The sequence below is a fragment of the Esox lucius genome, chromosome 24 (assembly GCF_011004845.1).
Source record: "Esox lucius isolate fEsoLuc1 chromosome 24, fEsoLuc1.pri, whole genome shotgun sequence".
Lineage (NCBI taxonomy): Eukaryota > Metazoa > Chordata > Actinopteri > Esociformes > Esocidae > Esox > Esox lucius.
The window spans coordinates 25,308,787-25,330,409 of NC_047592.1; the positions used below are offsets into that span (position 1 = coordinate 25,308,787).

Genomic DNA, 21,623 nt, shown 5'->3' on the forward strand with positions numbered 1-21,623 from the left:
AGCAATTGCTAGGCTAAGAGCAAGTGGAGAGGATGTGTAGAGGAAGTAGGTTAGTGGCTGTTCGCTGTGGAGAAAGACCCGGTAAAGACCCAGTGTCCAAGATTTCATTATTTTCTCATTCTTTGTTTTGATGGGTAGTTTGCAGGATTAGCAACATTAGAATTCCAATTTAAAATTGTCTGATATGGCTACAACTCTTAGATTCAAGTATGTAGTCACGAACGGTGAAGATTATATAGCAATTTTGATTAATGTTTTATAGATTTCTGGCCATGTCTTGGGTTTGCAAAAAGATACAGGAAAGATACTTTAGACTTAGCCCTGAGTTGAGGGGTCATGGGTCATTCCGTAAGGATGAATTGAACATTTTCAAGGTAATTTGGTAGTTTAATAATTTAATAATTCCATTGTTAAATTGTCCGATATGTTAACAACCTATCAATACTTTAATTTCTAATTTAAGTCTCAAAATGTTACCTATTGTTCTTTTTGCATTCTTGTATGTTTACGGCAGTCGAGTAGTAAACAGCATGACAATTATGATAAGAATTCTGTAGATTTCTGGCCATGCCTTGGGAAAAATATACAGTTAAGCTACTTCTGCCATTACCTCAGGCCTAGCCCCCAGTTGGCATGTCCAAATCACAAGTTTCAAATCCCAGGCGTTTGTATTTTAAACAGAGGTCAGGGTTCGCTCCATAAGGATCAATTGAATATTTTGAAGGGTTATTTATCAATGAATTCAAAATTCTGCAGTAATATTGACTCATACTGTAATCTTGAATAGATATGTGCCTAGTAGCTATGTTACCAGCTTAAAAATGTTACTTATTGTTGTTTTTGCAGTCAGGGTTACTTTTAGGGTTATGCTAGGGCTGGAAGAGGTCCCTCTTGATTATGTCTGAGCTGCCCAAAAGCATTTAGCCATTGAGCATCAAAACTATGTTTATTAGAAGATCTATCTAAAAAAAATGAAATCACTCATCAAGCTTTATAATTAATCATTCAATATTATTGTCTTTTGTTATACTAAGTTCTTGTTAATTTGACTTGCATTAAATACACATCAGAGCTGTAGGTCTATATATTACAGCCTTGTTTTTTCCTCCATCCTTGACGTCACATAATGTATCCCCCTCTCTCAAATTCCTGCAACTGCAGGATACTTGGCTATGCTGATTGCGCTCATTCAGCATCTTCACGTTCATATATTTATCTTGTTATTGACTTAAATATGTTTATTGTATATCCATCCATCCATCTTCTACCGCTTATCCGGGGCCGGGTCGCGGGGGCAGCAGTCTAAGCAGGGATGCCCAGACTTCCCTCTCCCCAGACACTTCCTCTAGCTCTTCCGGGGGGACACCGAGGCGTTCCCAGGCCAGCCGGGAGACATAGTCCCTCCAGCGTGTCCTAGGTCTTCCCCGGGGTCTCCTCCCGGTGGGATGGGACCGGAACACCTTCCCAGGAAGGCGTTCCGGAGGCATCCGAAAAAGATGCCCAAGCCACCTCAGCTGACCCCTCTCGATGTGGAGGAGCAACGGCTCTACTCTGAGCTCCTCCCGGGTGACCGAGCTTCTCACCCTATCTCTAAGGGATCGCCCAGCCACCCTGCGGAGAAAGCTCATTTCGGCCGCCTGTATCCGGGATCTTGTCCTTTCGGTCATGACCCAAAGCTCATGACCATAGGTGAGAGTAGGAACGTAGATTGACTGGTAAATCGAGAGCTTCGCCTTGCGGCTCAGCTCTTTCTTCACCACGACAGACCGATACATCGACTGCATTACTGCAGAAGCTGCACCGATCCGTCTGTCAATCTCCCGTTCCATCCTTCCCTCACTCGTGAACAAGACCCCTAGATACTTAAACTCCTCCACTTGAGGCAGGCACTCTCCACCAACCTGAAGTGGGCAAGCCACCCTTTTCCGACTGAGGACCATGGCCTCGGATTTGGAGGTACTGATTTTCATCCCCACCGCTTCACACTCGGCTGCAAACCGTCCCAGTGCATGCTGAAGGTCCTGGTTAGAAGGGGCCAACACGACAACATCATCTGCAAAGAGCAGAGACGAAATCGTGTGGTCCCCAAACCTGACACCCTCCGGCCCCTGGCTGCGCCTAGAAATTCTGTCCATAAAAATTACAAACAGAACCGGTGACAAAGGGCAGCCCTGCCGGAGTCCAACATGCACTGGGAACAAGTCTGACTTACTGCCGGCAATGCGGACCAAGCTCCTGCTTCGGTTGTATAGGGACCTGACAGCCCTTAGCAAAGGACCCAGGACCCCATATTCCCCAAGCACCCTCCACAAGATGCCGCGAGGGACACAGTCGAATGCCTTCTCCAAATCCACAAAACACATGTGGATTGGTTGGGCAAACTCCCATGAACCCTCCAACACCCCGTAGAGGGTATAGAGCTGGTCCAGTGTTCCACGGCCCGGACGAAAACCACACTGTTCCTCCTGAATCCGAGGTTCTACTATCGGCCGTATTCTCCTCTCCAGAACCCTGGCATAGACTTTCCCGGGGAGGCTGAGAAGTGTGATCCCCCTATAGTTGGAACACACCCTCCGGTCCCCCTTCTTAAAAAGAGGGACCACCACCCCGGTCTGCCATCCCAGAGGCACTGTCCCCGACCGCCACGCGATGTTGCACAGGCGTGTCAACCAAGACAGCCCCACAACATCCAGAGACTTGAGGTACTCAGGGCGGATCTCATCCACCCCCGGTGCCTTGCCACCGAGGAGTTTCTTGACCACCTCTGTGACTTCAGCCCGGGTGATGGACGAGTCCACCACTGAGCCCTCATCCTCTGCTTCCTCAATGGAAGACATGTCAGCGGGATTGAGGAGATCCTCGAAGTACTCCTTCCACCGCCCGACGACATCCTCAGTTGAGGTCAACAGCTGCCCACCTCTACTGTAAACAGCGTTGGTAGGGCACTGTTTCCCTCTCCTGAGGCGCCGGATGGTTTGCCAGAATCTCTTCGAGGCCAGCCGATAGTCCTTCTCCATGGCCTCACCGAACTCCTCCCAGGCCCGAGTTTTTGCCTCCACAACCACCCGGGCTGCAGCCCGCTTGGCCTGTCGGTACCCGTCAGCTGCGTCAGGAGTCCCACAAGCCAACCAGGCCTGATAGGACTCCTTCTTCAGCTTGACGGCATCCCTTACTTCCGGTGTCCACCACCGGGTTCGGGGATTGCCGCCTCGACAGGCACCGGAGACCTTACGGCCACAGCTCCGAGCGGCCGCTTCGACAATGGCGGTGGAGAACATGGTCCACTCGGACTCAATATCTCCAACCTCCCTCGGGATCCAGTCGAAGCTCTGCCGGAGGTGGGAGTTAAAGATCTCTCTGACAGGAGACTCGGCCAGACGTTCTCAGCAGACCCTTACAGTACGCTTGGGCCTGCCGAGTCTGTCCAGCTTCCTCCCCCACCATCGGATCCAACTCACCACCAGGTGGTGATCAGTTGACAGCTCCGCCCCTCTCTTCACCCGAGTGTCCAAGACATACGGCCGCAGGTCAGATGAGACGACAACAAAGTCGATCATCGACCTGCGGCCTAGGGTGTCCTGGTGCCACGTGCACTGATGGACACCCTTATGCTTGAACATGGTGTTCGTTATGGACAAACTGTGACTAGCACAGAAGTCCAATAACTGAACACCACTCGGGTTCAGATCAGGGGGGCCGTTCCTCCCAATCACGCCCCTCCAGGTGTCACTGTCGTTGCCCACGTGGGCGTTGAAGTCCCCCAGTAGAACAATAGAGTCCCCAGTCGGAGCACTTTCCAGCACCCCTCCCAGAGACTCCAAGAAGGTCGGGTACTCTGCACTGCGGTTCGGCCCGTAGGCACAAACAACAGTGAGAGACCTATCCCCGACCCGTAGGCGCAGGGAAACGACCCTCTCGTTCACCGGGGTAAACTCCAACACATGGCGGCAGAGCTGGGGAGCTATGAGCAAACCCACACCAGCCCGCCGCCTCTCACCATGGGCAACTCCAGAGTGGTGAAGAGTCCATCCTCTCTCAAGGAGTGTGGTTCCAGAGCCCAAGCCGTGCGTAGAGGTGATCCCGACTACCTCTAATCGGAACCTCTCAACCTCACGCACTAACTCAGGCTCCTTCCCCGCCAGCGAGGTGACATTCCACGTCCCTAGAGCCAGTTTCTGTGTCCAGAGATCAGGTTGTCTAGGCCCCTGCCTTCGACTGCCGCCCGATCCTCTTTGCACCGGCCCCTTATGGTCCCTCCTGTGGGTGGTGAGCCCACGGGAGGGCGGCCCCACGTCACCCGTTCGGGCTGAGCCCGGCCGGGCCCCATGGGGGAAGGCCCGGCCACCAGGCGCTCGCATTCGAGCTTAATTGTATATTACATTTAAAATTTTGTTGGGGACAGTTGCCTACAGTACATATCCTAATCTAATTGTCTTTTTACCTGTCATCTTTGTCTCGTGAAAAAAATCTGTGATTCTACTAAATGTCATCTGAAACGTTAACAAATGTTATGTGGATTGGATGTAGTTTAAGTGTTAAGTTGTATTCAGATATGTTGACATGCTTGGGTGTAAAATAAATCTAGGTTTCTGCAATTCTTTCCGACGTTTCTCATCTCCGTGACATATGCACGGTTGCCAGATCATTGACCGTAAATCGTGAAATCTGCACAAACGCTATATCTTCTATACAACCCTATCTGTAAATTGACCTGCTCAAGCCCATTAAAAACATCGCCATTTTTGGAGAAAATCTGGCAACACTGCCAATGTGAAAAACTTTTCCTCCTACGATCATGTTCCCTGCAGTATTTCGCTGGTAGGCTATTTATCATGTGGACACAAAGGCAGTGAGAGATTTTGAGTTTTAAATGCCGGAGAATCCCTGCTATTTTAGAGTTTTTGTTCTTTTATTTTAAATTGCATTAGGGTTATATTCTCAACAATGCTCTTTCATGTCACAGTAGTTTTCATAAGATACCAAATATTTACTGTTATTAGTACTGAACATGGAATGAGTCTATTCAGTTCCAATAAAACGTACCCACAACAGATAACGTGGGATCATGGAATTTTATTTATTTTTGGGCCTCTCTGCTCCTTACAACATATACTTATAAATGGTCGTAAATCCCTAAATAAAGGCCAAACATTGTACAACTGCATGAAAGTAACAGAAAGGCTCTAAGAAGCATGCTGACATATTTTGTCATATCTGACAGCATCAGGTCAAGTCAAAATGTTATCCCCCTTTGAAAATAGCCTTCCAACATCATAAGGATGTTCAAAGGCGAAGGGGGGAGGCAGGAATGGGCTGTGGCCTCTGGAAGAGGGTGTCATCAGTGACACAAACAACCTCCAGGGGGAACGAGGGAGGAGAGAAGGTCGGGGAGGAGAAGGAGAGAAAGACAGGGAATTAATCGAGATGAAAAAGATGGACATTGATGGAACAGATGTGAGTGAAGGGGTGAGATGGAGGAGGATGTAGATAGGGAGATGGAGCGAGGGAGCGAGAGAAGGGGAGAGGGAGAGCATTCGAGGAGGCGTAGAGGGGAAAAAAGTCATGCTGAAGAGTGCTGACAGTGAGTGTCGTGTCAGGGGGAGATTGACTAATGGAGGTCACCCCGTACAATCATCTGGTGACCTTGTGTCCACACACACACACACACACACACACACTGTCTGGCGGGGTGTACAGGAATGATAAGTCAAGAGGAGGGGTGGGTGGGACAAAGGTGTGTGTTTGTCAGTACCCTTATCTTTAAAACACCCCTTATCTCTGGGGCTCCAGGCTTGCCCAGCCCAGCAGGAGAGAGAGAGAGAGAGAGAGACACACACACACACACACACACACACACACATTATCTTTTGATAAGTTTGGTTTTGGAAGTAGTACAAGTCCACTGTGCGGTACATTGTTCCTGCACTCCATCCAGTTCCTTCATACTGTGTGTGTACAGTGGGGGAAAACAAGTATTTGATACACTGCCGATTTTGCAGGTTTTCCCACTTACAAAAGATGTAGAAGTCTAAAATAAAAATCCAGAAAATCACATTGTATGTAATTATTTTGCATTTTATTGCATGACATAAGTATTTGATACATAAAAAAAGCAGAACTTAATATTTGGTACAGAAACCTTTGTTTGCAATTACAGAGATCATATGTTTCCTGTAGTTCTTGACCAGGTTTGCACACACTGCAGCAGGGATATTGGTACACTCCTCCATACAGACCTTCTCCAGATCCTTCAGGTTTTGGGTCTGTCGCTGGGCAATACGGACTTTCAGCTCCCTCCAAAGATTTTCTATTGGGTTCAGGTCTGGAGACTGGCTAGGCCACTCCAGGACCTTGAGAGGCTTCTTACGGAGCCACTCCTTAGTTGCCCAGGCTGTGTGTTTCGGGTCGTTGTCATGCTGGAAGACCATGCCACGACCCATCTTCAATGCTCTTACTGAGGGAAGGAGGTTGTTGGCCAAGATCTCGCGATACATGGCCCCAACCATCCTCCCCTCAATACAGTGCAGTCGTCCTGTCCCCTTTGCATAAAAGCATCCCCAAAGAATGATGTTTCCACCTCCATGCTTCACGGTTGGGGTGGTGTTCTTGGGGTGGTACTCATCCTTCTTCTTCCTCCAAACACGGCGAGTGGAGTTTAGACCAAAAAGCTCTAGTTTTGTCTCATCAGACCACATGACCTTCTCCCATTCCTCCTCTGGATCATCCAGATGGTCATTGGCAAACTTCAGACGGGCCTGGACATGTGCTGGCTTGATCAGGGGGCACATGTCCAGGCCCAGCTCTCTTCAGGTCATTGACCAGGTCCTGCTGTGTAGTTCTGGGCTGATCCCTCACCTTCCTCATGATCATTGATGCCCCATGAGTTGGGATCTTGCATAGAGCGTTAAATTATTATTTAATTGTAAATCATACAATGTGATTTTCTGGATCTTTGTTTTGGAATCCGTCTCTCACAGTTGAAGAGTACCTATGTTAAAAATAAAAACAGACCTCTACATGCTATTCGATACCTGCTAAATCGGCAGTGTATCGAATACTTGATCTCCTCACTGTGTCTGTGTGTATATGTCTGTGTGTATATGTCTGTGTGTATATGTCTGTGTGTATATGTCTGTGTGTATATGTCTGTGTGTATATGTCTGTGTGTATATGTCTGTGTGTATATGTCTGTGTGTATATGTCTGTGTGTATATGTCTGTGTGTGGGTGTGCGTGTTAAATGAGTGGAGTTCCAAATGTTGCACATTGCTTCCCCCCTCACACACACATGCACAAGCAGTCATGTTTTGGTGATACAATTGCAGGAAATCATAATAGTATGGAATCGTGGTACTCACAATACATGTTATAGATGTCAGAATTTAGTGATCATGTCGTGTCAGGAAGTCTTTCTGAAACAGGTGGCCGGTACATAAAAATCACAGAATATTCAGCTACCCTTGTATATTATGCGCAATGATTTGCAACAAACACTTATATTTAGTAATTTATTTAGTTTTCCAGCCAACAGTTTCTGGTTTTGGCTGTAACTTCCTATTTCTAATAGCTGAAACGGATGTTGCCGTTTCACCATTAGGGATTGCTGTTTTAATGCCCTCTCTCTGGCCCTGATTGATTCACTCAACCACCACACTCATACCCAACCAGCACAGTGCTGTGTGTTTTTGTGTTTTAGCTGCAAACTGGCTATAGGTAACCACTTATAAAATACGCTACTGTTCCAAATTTTGGGATCACTTAGATTTTTATTTAAATATTTTGCTTTCGTCAAAGAATCTTCCATTTGCTGCAATTACAGTCTTGCAGACCTTTGGCATTCTAGTTGTCAATTTGTTGAGGTAATCTGAAGAGATTTCACCCCATGCTTCCTGAAGCACCTCCCACAAGTTTGATTGGTTAGGTCAAGCTGCTCTCACAACAGCTCAACAGGGTTGAGATCCAGTGAATGTGCTGGCCACTTCATTATAGACCGAATTCCAGTTGATTGCTTCTTCCCTAAATAGTTATTGTATAGTTTGGAGCTGTGCTTTGGGTGATTGTCCTGTCATAGGAGGGAATTGGCTCCAATCAAGTATCGTCCTCAGGGCATAACATGGTGCTATAAAATGGAATGATAGCATTCCTTCTTCAAGATCCCTTTTACCCTGTACAAATCTTCCACTTTACCACCTCCAAATCACCCCCAGACATCACATTGCCTCCACCATGCTTGAGAGATGGTGTCAAGCACTCACTTCTCTTGCATCTTTTGCATCATTTGGTCTGCATCTCATAAATGTTCTTCTTTGTGATCCAAACACCTCTTAGATTGAAGGCAGTTGAAGTGTGTGTGATCTAAGTTTGTGTACATGTGGGGAACAGAGTCTCATATTCAGTAAAGCTTATGAAAAAGGTTTTTTTAGGTGTTCCCCACTAGGCAAAATGTGATTCCTAGCTTAGGTAAGGGATAACATTACTGGGCATAATCTTATACATGTTACGATTAAGGGTTGTGTTATTGAGGTTGAGGTTAGGGAACATGGATTTAGGAATAGGTTTTGGGTTGCCCCGTGGAGAAATGGAGTGCGGATTGTTGAATCGGCATCACTTTTGTAATGTTCTATGGTGTCATTTCCTCATTTGGTCTGATGAAGCTGTACTCTTCCATCCAGTCACGTCCTGGTGTGCACATGGACTTAGTCAAGGCCGTAATATCCCCATTACCTGGCCACGGCTGACTAGGTGGCGGCCCAATACACAGTTGGAGGGCTCAAATGTCTGGACATAGGAACCTGATTGGTCAGCTAACTTTCCAGCTTTCCATATGTACTCGGCTTATCGTCGTCAGTCTTCTGCTTTTTCTCTGTGTGCTCTATTCTCTCTCTCTTTCTGTCTCTCGCTCTCCTCTCACTGTTCTCTGACACTATCAACAGGTTATTCTTGTGTGTGTGTGTGTGTGTGTGTGTGTGTGGTGGTAATGAGTGTTGGTGCGATTAAATAAACACGCTAATGGCGTCACAGTTTCTGTCTACTCGTGTGTCTGTCTAATCACTTGTTATCCCCTCCAATCAGCTGCCGTTCCAGTGAACGCCTCTGTGCTTCAGTGGGGTGGCGCTGTTTGGTTTCCGTGGTGACCTCGCTGAAGAAACCCCTACTTTACCCCGTCCACTGTCATTCCCTCCATTCTTTTCATTTAACTTTTGTGTTAGGTCATTTCGACAATAACACTCTGCCAAGCGGCCTCTGTGCAATTTAACCACAATGAACGAGCCAGAGCAAAATACAGAACTGAAAAGAAGAACAGAGAATGTTAGAGAGCAGTATTTACCTCACCGAACACTCACCCTCTTAATAATAGATGGTGCTTTTCCCCGACCCAGTCGATCGTTCAGCATTAATTATTAGACGCTGAGCGGACCATCGCTCGGCCTGTTTCAGTGTCCCTCCTCCCTCTTTTTTCCACTCACCTTTCCCTCCTTTCTTCTCCCCGTCTAAATCCATCTGTCTTTTCAGCAGCCGGCGTTCTAGTTCATTGTCTGTTCGTGTAGGTTGTTAACCCAGCCCGGGTTCTATTCAACGAGTGTCGATATAATTCTAATGTGTTCAGCCGGTTTGATTCGTGTCAATTCTCTTCTATCCAATAGGTGCTCTGTGCTCGCGTTGGCGCCGATCTGCACATAACATGTTTTGGTCTTTTGTGTGTTAGAAGTCTTCCCCCTGCCTGTCAGCCTCGCCTTTTAAAGTCCAGTTTGACATGAAAACAGGGCTTCACTTTGCCGCAGGCCAAAAGCTGCCAGTCATGCTCACCAGCCTGCAATGAAGTAGAACACTGTTTTTACCCAAGCAAATTATATCAAACTGGCACATTATTTTTAACTTGTCTCCCTACTTGGAATCAGAACTAGTTAATAAGCCTGAACAGTCAGGAATTAATACTTTTTTATTGGGCTCTGCAGTTCGCATCCTTAACTTTGTCCACTACAACATTACCCCTTTTTCATATTGAGGAACTTCACAGAGAAGGCTTTTCACTGTAGGCATTAAGCTCTTTAACTTCAGCTTCCGTTGAATAGAAAGAAAGGGCTGTGTCTTCAGGCAACAGTTTTCATCCTTTGCATCTCACGTTCTTTTCCTCTCAGCGTGCGAGTAAAGCGTGAGGGGTATAAGTTGGGCCGAAGTGCATGTGTCGAGATCCCGCAATTACAGACTACCCAAAAACCTGACCAACCCACGCCGTGCGCACGCCATGTCCTCCTCTGGCGTGGTGACATGGACCCCAGAACCTGAAGCGTGTCCTAATCCTGCAGGTCCTGGTGGAAAAGTAGTGTACTACCAAGAGAAAGGGGTGTCATTTGGGACATGCGTAGAGACGGGTTGTGAAGTTTTAAGAGCCTAGTTGAATTTGTGAACCTCGGTTGACTTCGCCACAGGCCAGATGCCTTGCCAGCGTCCTTAAAAAAAACCAAAAAAAACTATTGACTTCCAAATTGCACCCTAGTTAACGGGTGGTGCACTTTCCTTGAACGGAACCCACATGGCTCTGGCTAGAAAGAGTGCTCTACACAGGGAGTTTAGGGTGACATTTGTGGCGCGCCCTGAGATATGCTGAAGAAGAAGAATGTCGATGGCAGCGAGTTTCACTTCCTGCTCTTCGTGTTTTCATAGAAGGAGAGGTCCGAGCAATGTTTTCTCTCTCCAGCTTTAGGAACGGGAGTCGTCGCCGCTCAAATCTTTCATGTGTGGGCACGTTGGAGTGCACTCCATGTCACAGCCGTGTGAGCACTAATTCACTGTAGCGTTAATCCCCTTGTGTTCTGGGAGGCTCCCTGAGAACAAGCCACGTCGTGAAGGACGGGGGAACGTCGGTTGTGAACGGCTATCTCCTGGCCTCGTGTGACAGCCGGAGGCGCCTCTTTACGGGAATTTCCAGCCCTGGTCTCCCATAGCTTAGGAAGAGGCCAAAATGATTGCCAGAAGGATTTGTGTTTGTGTGTCTGTGTGTGTGTAAATATCGCTCATCCCTGCCAATTATAACTAGACCATGTTGATACCACACAAGATGGGATTCCTCCCAAATCAAGCCCTATGGCAATACTGAGCCCCATTAACCCTGCTCTTGTTTAGGGTACTAGATGGGGATTAGTGTGGACCAATTGGGACAAGGCTGTGGTACTTTTCCCACCATGTTTAGTCAGGAATTCCTCATTTATCTGATCCAAGACTTATTTCTTCTCTCTTTTTTGTTTTCCCTCTCCTCAGCGGCTCATCCAGTACCTGGCGTCTAGAAACACCCTCTTCAACCTGAACAACTTCCTGGACAAAGGTGCTTTGCAAGGTGTGGTGTTTATCAACGCTCACGCACACGTTCATACTCATGATGCAATGTCAGTGCACACACACACAACACACACACACGTTTGTACAGCTACCCTCATGAGGACCAGAAAATAGAAATTGCATGCTCCCTTGCCCTAATCTTAACCCTAACCTTAACCTAACCTTAACCTCAATAAAGTAACATGTATGCCTAAATTTTACCTAGATCTAATGCCTAACCTCAACCCTAAACTTAACCAACAATGCCTGGACCTTAAAGAAACCCCAATTCTAACTATACAATTAATTGTAAGTTTAACCCTAAACTTAAACCCTGATCCGGAAATTGACTGTTGTCTCACGGGGACCGGCAAAAGGTCCCAATGAGTCCAATTGTTTCTGGTTTTACTATACTCATGGGGACATTTGGTCCCCGAGAGTTCAGTAAGACCTAAAACACACACACACACACACACACACACACACACACACACACACATACTACTCCGGTGTCAGATTGGGTCGCTCACTCTTCTTTCCTCTCCTGGTTTTGGGTGGTGCTCGAGGGTTATTGCTCAGTTTCTACAAGATAAACCAGTCACAATGTGAACATCGGCCGTATTGTAGAAAGTCACGTCAGTCAGATTTTACGTTAGCGCTGTCGTTGGGTTCGTGATCACATTCTTAGACTGAGAGGGAAATGGAAGAAATAAGTGCGGTCAGCAGTGGGTTTACAGAGGTTGAGGATGGGGGTGAAATGAGGGTGGTTTAACGTCTCCATCCCCTCTCTGTCTCTCCCCTCTCTGTCTCTCGATCTCCCCCTCTCTGTCTCTCTGTGTGTGTCTCCTGGTCTCCCCCTCTCTTTCTATCTCCCTCTACACCTTCTCTGCCCTCTCCCTTTCTCTCTCTCTCCCTCCATCGGCCTCCGTCAGGTTATGACATGTCCACGTTCGTCCGTCGGTACAGCCGCTACCTGAATGAGAAGGCCATGTCGTACAGGCTGGTGGCTGTGGACTTCACCAAGATGAAGAGGGGGTAGGGCGCACGCACGCACGCACGCACACTGACCGCCTTGAATAGAAACTGAGGAAGACCTTACTGAAAGTGTGTGTGTTCTCCAGCATTGACGGGGTGATGCGCACCATGAACATAGAGAAGCTCATCAAGACGCTGCCTATTATCCAGAACCAGCTGGACGCACTGCTGGACTTCCAGGTGGGTGGAGGGGGGGTGGTGGTGGAGGGGGGGTGGTGGGGTGGTGGAGGGGGGATGGTGGTGGAGGGGGGGTGGTGGAGGGGGGGTGTGGTGGAGGGGGGATGGAGGGGTGGTGGAGGGGTGGTGTGGTGGAGGGGTGGTGTGGTGGTGGGGTGGTGGTGGTGGTGGAGGGGGGGTGGTGGTGGTGGTGTGGTGGTGGGGTGGTGGTGGTGGAGGGGGGGTGGTGGTGGTGGGGTGGTGGAGGGAGGGTGGTGGAGGGGGGCGTTTCTCCTCCCAGCCAGATGCGCTTTTGGTGGAATGTGTGCGTTTCCCAACAGAGATGTGTGTCAGGGGTGAACTTGACTGTTTTCGTTTAGTGTTTTTTTTGTTTTTTGGCCAGTTTCTTCATCCTTCTCTGTCTGTCTCTCTTTCTTTGTCTGTCTCTCACCCTGTCTCTCTCTCCAGGCTAACCCCAACGAGTTAACTAACGGTGTGATCAACGCGGCCTTCATGCTGCTGTTCAAAGACTCCATACGTCTGTTTGCAGCCTACAACGAGGGAGTCATCAACCTGCTGGGTAAAGACTTGGAAAAGGGTTCAGTCTGACCCTGGGGCGTTCTGCCGGGACCTGGGACTCATGCCGTCGGTTATGTACATTCCAGGAGTGCCTGGGGGCGTAGGTCAAGGTCCTGGCGTTGCCTTGATGTTATTGGCTATTTGGCCTGTGATAGTGTTGTGTTCTTTATGGTGTTTAGGCAGAGAGGGTGTCTTTTGACTTGTCTTTTTGTATGTTTGTTCGGTCTCTCTTATCACTGTACTAATGATATGTTTGTAATCTACTTTCTCCTCCCTCCTCCTGACCCTTTGTGTCTCTCGCTCTCTCAGAGAAATATTTTGATATGAAGAAAGGTCAATGTAAAGAGGCATTGGATATATACAAGAAGTTCCTCTACAGAATGACCAAACTGTCTGAGTTTCTCAGAGTAGCAGAGGTATGAACTCAAAGACACAGACATTACACAACGTGTACAGTGCAGACTCAGACGTGCGCACACACACGCCCGCACAATCTCCTGTATGCACCAACACGACTCTCTCTGCCTCTCTGTCTCTCTCTCTCTCTGCCTCTCTCTCTCTCTGCCTCTCTCTCTGCCTCTCTCTGCCTGTCTCTCTGCCTCTCTCTGCCTGTCTGTCTCTCTCTCTCTCTGCCTGTCTGTCTCTCTCTCTCTCTCTCTGCCTCTCTCTCTCTCTGCCTCTCTCTCTCTGCCTCTCTCTCTCTCTCTCTGCCTCTCTCTCTCTGCCTGTCTGTCTGTCTCTCTCTCTCTCTGCCTGTCTGTCTCTCTCTCTCTCTCTGCCTGTCTGTCTCTCTCTCTCTCTCTCTGCCTGTCTGTCTCTCTCTCTCTCTCTCTGCCTGTCTGTCTCTCTCTCTCTCTCTGCCTGTCTGTCTCTCTCTCTCTCTCTCTCTCTCTCTCTCTCTGCCTGTCTGTCTCTCACTCTCTCTGCCTGTCTCTCTGCCTGTCTGTCTCTCTGACTGTCTCACACACCCACCCCCACCCCTTTCCATAGTTAGAGAAGTGTACCCTTTTCAACTAGTCTAATTTGAAAAACCTTTAGTGTCGTTCCCGGGCTCCTGACATTATTTCAGTGTTGTTTCGGGGCGTTTTAGACATCCTGTCCAAACGCTTCCCATTCATCACTCCAGAACTCATTGGCCAGTCACAAGCCATACTCCACATCGTCCAATCATATTCATCCACTCGTGTCAGCACGTTTGATTGGAAAACCCGGCTTGTTTATTTTTGTTCCCTGTTGTTTACGACGGTTCTGTTCTTATGAACTCTTCTTTCCAAGTGTGTGCTTGTAAAATGTATGGATTCGGTAGGAAATCAATCGTACCAGTACATGGAAATGCACTTTAACCCTGCACTAATCCAATTGTATATAAGTGTTCTTTAATTCCCTTGCCTGGTTAAATCTATAGTGTGGATTAGTATGTATTCTGTGTATATTTTGAGTGCTGTTGTTCAAGTGCACACATGTGGAAGCAGAGCTTATTGGGACACGCCCACACTAGTCATTGCATGGAAGTAATGATTCCTTTGTTTTTTATTTTTTTTTCTCTTATCTCCTTTCTCACCTGTTATTATTTGTTTGTTGTTTTTCCCTGGTTGGCCCTTTTGTTTTGTTATCCGTTGGGTGTTTGTGACAACAGCAAGTCGGGATAGATCAGGGGGACATCCCCGATCTCTCACAGGTCAGTCTGCATTTTCATCTCTATCATTCTCTCTGGCTATCTCTCGTTCTGGCTCTCGCCAAACTTCCATCCCACCGTCCATTCATCTGTCTGTCCGTCCATTCCGTGGTCTTCTGCGCTTTCCTCTTCATCTTAGTCCTCCTCACTCTCTCGCTCTTTTCGGCCAGTTATTTTTTTTCTTTCTCTGTACTGCTCACTCATCTTTCCCATCTGTCAGACTATTCCAAAGTAACCTTCAAGTGTTATCTTACTCTGCCTTCTACATTCTCTAGGGGTCGGTCAGTTCCATGGGTTTATATTCAAAAGTATCCCTGCCAATCTCGGCCTGTTTAGTCACCTTTAGTCACCTTCGGACTGATGCATCCCTATCAGGAATCAAGCTCGACGTCGACTCAGATTGAACCATTGGACTAGCGTCCATCTCTGGAAATGGATGTGTTAGTCATGTTCCTAGTATACCTTTATAATAGGTTCATTCTCCTCCACAGGCAGCCAAAGGATCATGCATTGTAGGTGGTGGGTTACTTATTGTAATGCTTATAACCCAAGCCCCCTACCCCCACCCTCCGTATGAAATGTAATGCGTCTCCCTCCCTGTTGTACTGAGCTGCCCGAAACGCAGATCGTAGACCACGTGCAAATGCTGCGGTGGAGTCAGGTCGCTCTGGCATGTTGACCCACCTTTCCAGGTTTGCATGTAGCCCCTCCCCACATTTACAGGCATGCAGCCTTTTCCACACCACCACACACACACACACACACACACACACGGCAAGGGGTTTGGACTCATCAGCACCGTCATCGTCCTCCCTTCATTAAGGCCAGAAGCCTGAGATCCAGAAGACAGGCGTGTTTTGATCCCATTTCAACCTTGCCCGAGTGGAATGTTTGGGAACACTTGAAGGGCCCCGTCTGAGTTCCGGGAGTAGCCTGTTTTAAACTTTTCAGAGGAAATAGAAGGTGTCCGTGCTAATATTGTTACTGTTTGAAGATGTGATTGATGGGGCGGTTTCACCATTAAAGACTCTGCCTTTGAAGCCCACGCAGACGTCTAGCTCGGTTATAAACAGCCTTGAGAGTTGTCCTCTCAGGGTCCCCTCAGGGTCCTCTCAGGGTCCCCTCGGGCCTTACTCAAAAGTAAACAGGGAAAAGGTTGCCATTTTTGTACCAAATTGGAGCTATTTCTGCCTTTCCCCCCGGGGATGTGTGTCGAACGATGCCCTAGTCTCTGCAAAGTACGCTGCTTAACGGCGAGCTCGGCCACCGTTTGGGCCGCAGTCTCGGCGCCAGCCTTGGCCAAACGGGCTGTGCCCTCTCAGGATGTTGTGAGCACGTTGGCACGGAGCAGACGGGATAGAAATGTGATGCGTGGGCATGTTTCTCAACCTCCTTCCCCTCCCCAGTTCTACCTCCCCTCTCTGGCTCTTTTTTTCTTTCCCCGTCTCTCTCTCTCTGGAGCTTGCTATTGTCAGCCTCCTAGTATGTGGCTGTGCTGCGCCGCCCAAATCGCACCCTAGTCGCCTCATGTTAGTGCACTAGTCCTGGGCCTTACAGTGCCTAGGAAGGGGTGCTATTTGGCCCGGAGTCTTGCTTTTTTCCCTCTGTTTTTTAATTTGTCGAGTGTTTTCCCGGTTTGCCTGTTCCGTGTGAATGGCCGAGTGGGTGCTTCGTGTCATGTGAAAGGCGGGAGGACAGAGGTCAGCTGGTTCTGTCTGTCACCCTCCCTCTCCTCTCTCTCTGATTCTCCTCCTCTTCTTCCCAGGCTCCTAGTAGTCTCCTGGAGGCCCTTGAACAGCACCTGGCCTCTCTGGAGGGGAAGAAGACCAAGGAACTCACCGCCGACACCAGGTACCGGACGCTTTCGGCACACGGAACCCCGTGTTTCCACGCTACCGTAAAACCTGTTAAACAAAAAAGCCCTCTTAGTTGTGGACATGCTGGTATAAGAAGCGGATGATTAATTGAAAGATGTCCCCTCCTCAAACCTCTTGGCAGGGCGTCCACCCTGTCCAGCGCAGTGTCGTCCCTGTCCAATACTGGCATGTCCTTCAGCCGTATGGATGAGAAGGAGAGACAGCAGGCCTTAGAGGAAGAGCAGGCCAGACTGCAGGCCCTCAAGGTACAGGTAACACACCATTACACCAAAACACATGCACAGAATGACACCTGGTACAGCCTGGGCGCTGTTAGAAAACAGACGGACCGAGAAGGACTGGGGGTGACGGGGAGGCGCGGACTGGGGGACAGAGATAGCAGGCCTTTCTAAAGAGGATAGGTGAAACACTAAACAACAAGCCCATTTTTACACAACACCACTTAACTTGTGAGAAAGCAGATAGAATTAACCACGTCAGTAAATGTCTACCACAAAACACCATAACACTAGTTGTATTTAGATTTAACTGCCTGCAAATCATCATTTTATACACAAGCTGTTATTATGTGCCAGCGGGGTGAAGTAAAATACATCTTACTGGGAACTGCAAGTTGTGGTTTCTGGGCTCTATTGATTGATATACTTGCTGTGTGTGCATTTGTTTCATTTCAAATCTCTGGGTCGTGAAAGGCCAACGTTTCCAAGAGTTACAGTCTAGCTAGCAAATAGTTTTGCCGGAAAAGCAGTAATGATTTGACATTTTAGATTAGGGTTTCCAAGCCTCGGAGCCCTCTGTAAATTACTTGGGTAATGCCACTCCTATTTACCTACTGCCAAGAGGAAGTTGAAAACATGTTTGTCATGTAATGTGTTGGCCAACTCTTACTCAATACCACAGCAATAGTAAGACCGTTGGAGGTGTTTGGCAACTGTGTGTGTGTTTTTCATTGTTCCTCCAGGACCAGCGTCTGAAGGAGATTGGCATATCCACTCCTCCGTCGGCCTCCCCCAGCACACAGTCCATGGGCAGTGTCAACAACAACCACCACACTAACCATGGCATGGAGCTATTCAACACCCCGTCCACCAACAGGTATTATAACACCTTCAGAACTCCCCAAGCCGCAACCAGGATGCACACTGTCGCAGGAGGTGAACACATTTCCCGGCCAACAACCATGATTGAGCACGCAGGTGCCTGATCTCCCACAGGTTGTCACTAGAGCACAACAAGGCAGCCCTGTCCAACCTCCACCCGTCCGCCCCGAGAAGCCCTGTCCAACCTCCACCCGTCCGCCCCGAGAAGCCCTGTCCAACCTCCACCCGTCCGCCCCGAGAAGCCCTGTCCAACCTCCACCCGTCCGCCCCGAGAAGCCCTGTCCAACCTCCACCCGTCCGCCCCGAGAAGCCCTGTCCAACCTCCACCCGTCCGCCCCGAGAAGCCCTGTCCAACCTCCACCCAGGGCAGCCCCGAGAAGCCCTGTCCAACCTCCACCCGTCCGCCCCGAGAAGCCCTGTCCAACCTCCACCCGTCCGCCCCGAGAAGCCCTGTCCAACCTCCACCCAGGTCTGCCCGAGAAGCCCTGTCCAACCTCCACCCAGGTCTGCCCGAGAAGCCCTGTCCAACCTCCACGTGTCCGCCCCGAGAAGCCCTGTCCAACCTCCACCCAGGTCCGCCCCGAGAAGCCCTGTCCAACCTCCACCCAGGTCCGCCCCGAGAAGCCCTGTCCAACCTCCACGTGTCCGCCCCGAGAAGCCCTTTCCAACCTCCACCCGTCCGCCCCGAGAAGCCCTGTCCAACCTCCACGTGTCCGCCCCGAGAAGCCCTGTCTAACCTCCACCCAGGTCCGCCCCGAGAAGCCCTGTCCAACCTCCACGCGTCCGCCCCGAGAAGCCCTGTCCAACCTCCACCCGTCCGCCCCGAGAAGCCCTGTCCAACCTCCACGCGTCCGCCCCGAGAAGCCCTGTCTAACCTCCACCCAGGTCCGCCCCGAGAAGCCCTGTCCAACCTCCACGCGTCCGCCCCGAGAAGCCCTGTCCAACCTCCACGCGTCCGCCCCGAGAAGCCCTGTCCAACCTCCACCCGTCCGCCCCGAGAAGCCCTGTCTAACCTCCACCCGTCCGCCCCGAGAAGCCCTGTCTAACCTCCACCCAGGGCAGCCCCGAGAAGCCCTGTCCAACCTCCACCCGTCCGCCCCGAGAAGCCCTGTCTAACCTCCACCCAGGGCAGCCCCTTGCCGTTTCCTCCAGCCCCTTTGTGGCAGTGACTAAGACCTCTGTGTAAGGGCCATTTTCATTATCTTCATTCACTAATTGATCCTCTCTCTTCCTTCCTCTCCTTCTCGCTCTAGCATGCCCAACCTCAGCAGTGATTTATTTGACCTGCAGCCAACCTTCATACCCACTGTCCAGAGCACTCCCTCTATCTTGACAGCCGCCAACGCTTGGGGAGGTAGGGCGCACACACACACCCCCCCCCCCACACACACACACACTCCCCCCCCCACACACACACACACCCCCCCACACACACTTTACATGTTTTTTCATCCCTATGGTCTTGTATACAAGGACACTTGGCGATACCAAAACCCTGCTATCTGAAGGCCATGCCCCTGAAGGCTACGTGCATGGTCCGCGTATCAGGGACCCTAGCTAGCATACATGTTGATTGTGATGGTGTAGCGTGGCTGTTTAGGATCTCCTCTTCCACACTCTAGTATACTCCCACTGCCTCTGCCTCTCGAGTCAGCTGGCTTGTCCAGGGTGACAATGGAAACGGGTTTCACGCTGCTTACCTATTCTGTCATTCGTGTGCTGACCGCCCATCCATCCATTTGTTCACTTGTCATATCCATGTGTCCATCCGTTTGGCCATGGGTTTGGTATTCGACAGAGCAAGGTATCCCCAAACCTATCTCCAAACGTGCAAACGTTTTGGGGAGGTTTGGAAAACGTGCTCTATGTTGGACACAAGTACACATTTTTAAAACAAGGTGCCAACCCTATCATAAGGATCTTTATAAATAGACTTATGTAGCCCTGTGAAAATGTTATGTAGCCCTATGACAATTTTATGTAGCCTTTGTGACCTTTGTCCCCCAGGTGCTGCTGAGCCAGAGTCCTCGATGAGTGTAGATTTTGATGCAGTCTTCGGGGGCGGGACTAGAGGACTAGCCAATAACAACGTGCAGCCTGCCGCCGATGGTAAAGAGTGACAACAGCCGTACTCCTAATGGCCCCCTGTCTCCTTCATAGTTCACTTCTTTTGACCAGGTTGCTGGTGAAAAGTAGTGCACAATATAGGAAATAGGGTGCCCTTTGTAACACCTTAAGTCCGAGCTAAAGTAAACCTACTAAATATCCTCTATCTAAACTCTCTGCTCCTGTATAAGAACTTCAGGTTACGCTTCATTTGGATAGTCAAGATAATTATCTGTAGATTCTCTATCAACAAACTATAAAAAGCCAAGTGAATTCAGTTTAGTTCTGGTATGGGTTAGGGAAAGCGTAAAGTTTAGGCATAGCATGAAGTTTTAGGTTAGGTTTAGTGTTAGAAAATAGTCAATTGAAATGTTATGGGTATTCTTTAAAGCACTTACAGATGAAATATCCTAGTATAGTGTTACTGATCTTTGAGGCCTCTCCAACCCTGTTCCTGGAGCGCTGTCGTCCTGTAGGATAATAATAAATAACTTCTTATTTGCAATTGGGTATCGAGCAAAAATCTAGACAAGGTTAGTTCTCCCAGAACCGGGTTGGAGAACTGCCATTAAGTGCTGGGTCCGATCCCTGGCTTGGGTTGCTTATTCGATTGACCTGTTCAGACGTTGGCTTGCATCCACAAAGCATTCCGGAGTAGAAGTGCAGATCTAGCACCAGTGGTAATCGCTAGCTACCAATTTAGGCCGGGGGTTTCTACTAGCGTGGGTCTTGTCCGTGGGTCTTGTCCATATGCCTGTCAACTTCCACAGTGGTTTTAATGTGGCCATCTCAGATTCCCATTCCCATCTGTTTGTAACTCATCACTCTCTGTATGCACGGACTGTCATGTCATTTCCATCTGTCAGTCACTTGTCAGTTTTGTCATTCTGTCCATCCCAAGCTCATCAGTCTGTTCTCCTGTCAGTACGGCTCCCTCAATCATCTCAGTCTTAAACCTCTCGAACACTTGGTTATCAGTTAACTGTTGATTCCTATGAAAAATATATATTTTTACCTTTATTTGTTTCTCTTTATTTATTCTTCTTTTTACAGCTTTTGTTGTTTGTTTCATTTAGTTTCGGTGGCATCTCTTGTTTCTATCTGTCTCCACTGAGTGTACTGGTTTTCTGTGATCCTTCCCCTCAGTTTCCTGCTGAACAAAGCAGGAAGTTCCTACTTCAAGAATGTGGCCTGTGGTTGCCACCCAAATGTCTTCCTACTTAGTGCACTACTTCTGTACCAGGGTTCTTGGGGCTCAGGTCAAAAGTAGTGCCCTACCACAAATAGGATGTTGCTTGGGACACAGAGCTATGTCAACAGCCTGTCCAGAAGCCAGACAAAAGCTTCCTAACTAAATATTATTCCTCCTTTCATTTTTTTTTTTGTCTTGCTCCCTTGCTTTTTTCGGTAGTCAAATGATGAGGGAAGGAGGGATGGGAAGGCTGTCTGCAGCGCTCTTCTCTTTCTGTCTCTTGCTCTCCCTCACTCTCCCCTTCGACAGTCTGTACCTCCTAACCCTCCGTCTCTTGCTGTTCTGCTTCTACCTTGGCCTCTCCTCCATCCGCCTTGTAGAGGACAGTGTGTCCCCAGCTGACAGACCAAGATGCATCACACCTGGATGCTACTAATGTATGGCCACGTTTAACCCAGTTTAAGTCACTATATAGTCCTCTACTTTAGCCTGGAGCCATATTCACTATATCCTCCGCTGCCTTCGCCCAAAGCTATATTGCAAACATTTTGACCAAGACCCATGGGGCTCTTTTTAGTCTAGAAATAG

General features: G+C 48.8%; 1 protein-coding gene and 1 long non-coding RNA gene across 8 annotated transcripts in view; one reads left to right on the forward strand and one right to left on the reverse strand.

The window, feature by feature from the left end:
- Window positions 1–21,623, forward strand: part of si:ch211-200p22.4 (phosphatidylinositol-binding clathrin assembly protein) — a 58,686-nt gene that overhangs the window by 26,918 nt on the left and 10,145 nt on the right. For 3 of the 7 annotated variants that reach the window (XM_029117493.2, XM_029117496.2, XM_029117497.2), the window contains exons 3-13: window positions 11,259–11,334; window positions 12,248–12,350; window positions 12,437–12,530; window positions 12,975–13,086; window positions 13,395–13,501; window positions 14,722–14,763; window positions 16,526–16,611; window positions 16,759–16,888; window positions 17,599–17,732; window positions 18,991–19,091; window positions 19,745–19,846. In XM_029117493.2, coding sequence (XP_028973326.1) covers window positions 11,259–11,334; window positions 12,248–12,350; window positions 12,437–12,530; window positions 12,975–13,086; window positions 13,395–13,501; window positions 14,722–14,763; window positions 16,526–16,611; window positions 16,759–16,888; window positions 17,599–17,732; window positions 18,991–19,091; window positions 19,745–19,846 — 1,087 coding nt within the window. The remainder of the gene's footprint in view (window positions 1–11,258; window positions 11,335–12,247; window positions 12,351–12,436; window positions 12,531–12,974; window positions 13,087–13,394; window positions 13,502–14,721; window positions 14,764–16,525; window positions 16,612–16,758; window positions 16,889–17,598; window positions 17,733–18,990; window positions 19,092–19,744; window positions 19,847–21,623) is intronic. The other 4 variants (XM_029117495.2, XM_029117494.2, XM_029117499.2 and 1 more) reach the window with 4 other exon arrangements.
- Window positions 17,975–18,983, reverse strand: LOC117593853. The gene is made up of 3 exons (XR_004575303.1): window positions 18,545–18,983; window positions 18,093–18,196; window positions 17,975–18,058 (listed from the first exon to the last, which is right to left on the reverse strand). It is a non-coding gene; the product is annotated as an uncharacterized LOC117593853 (long non-coding RNA).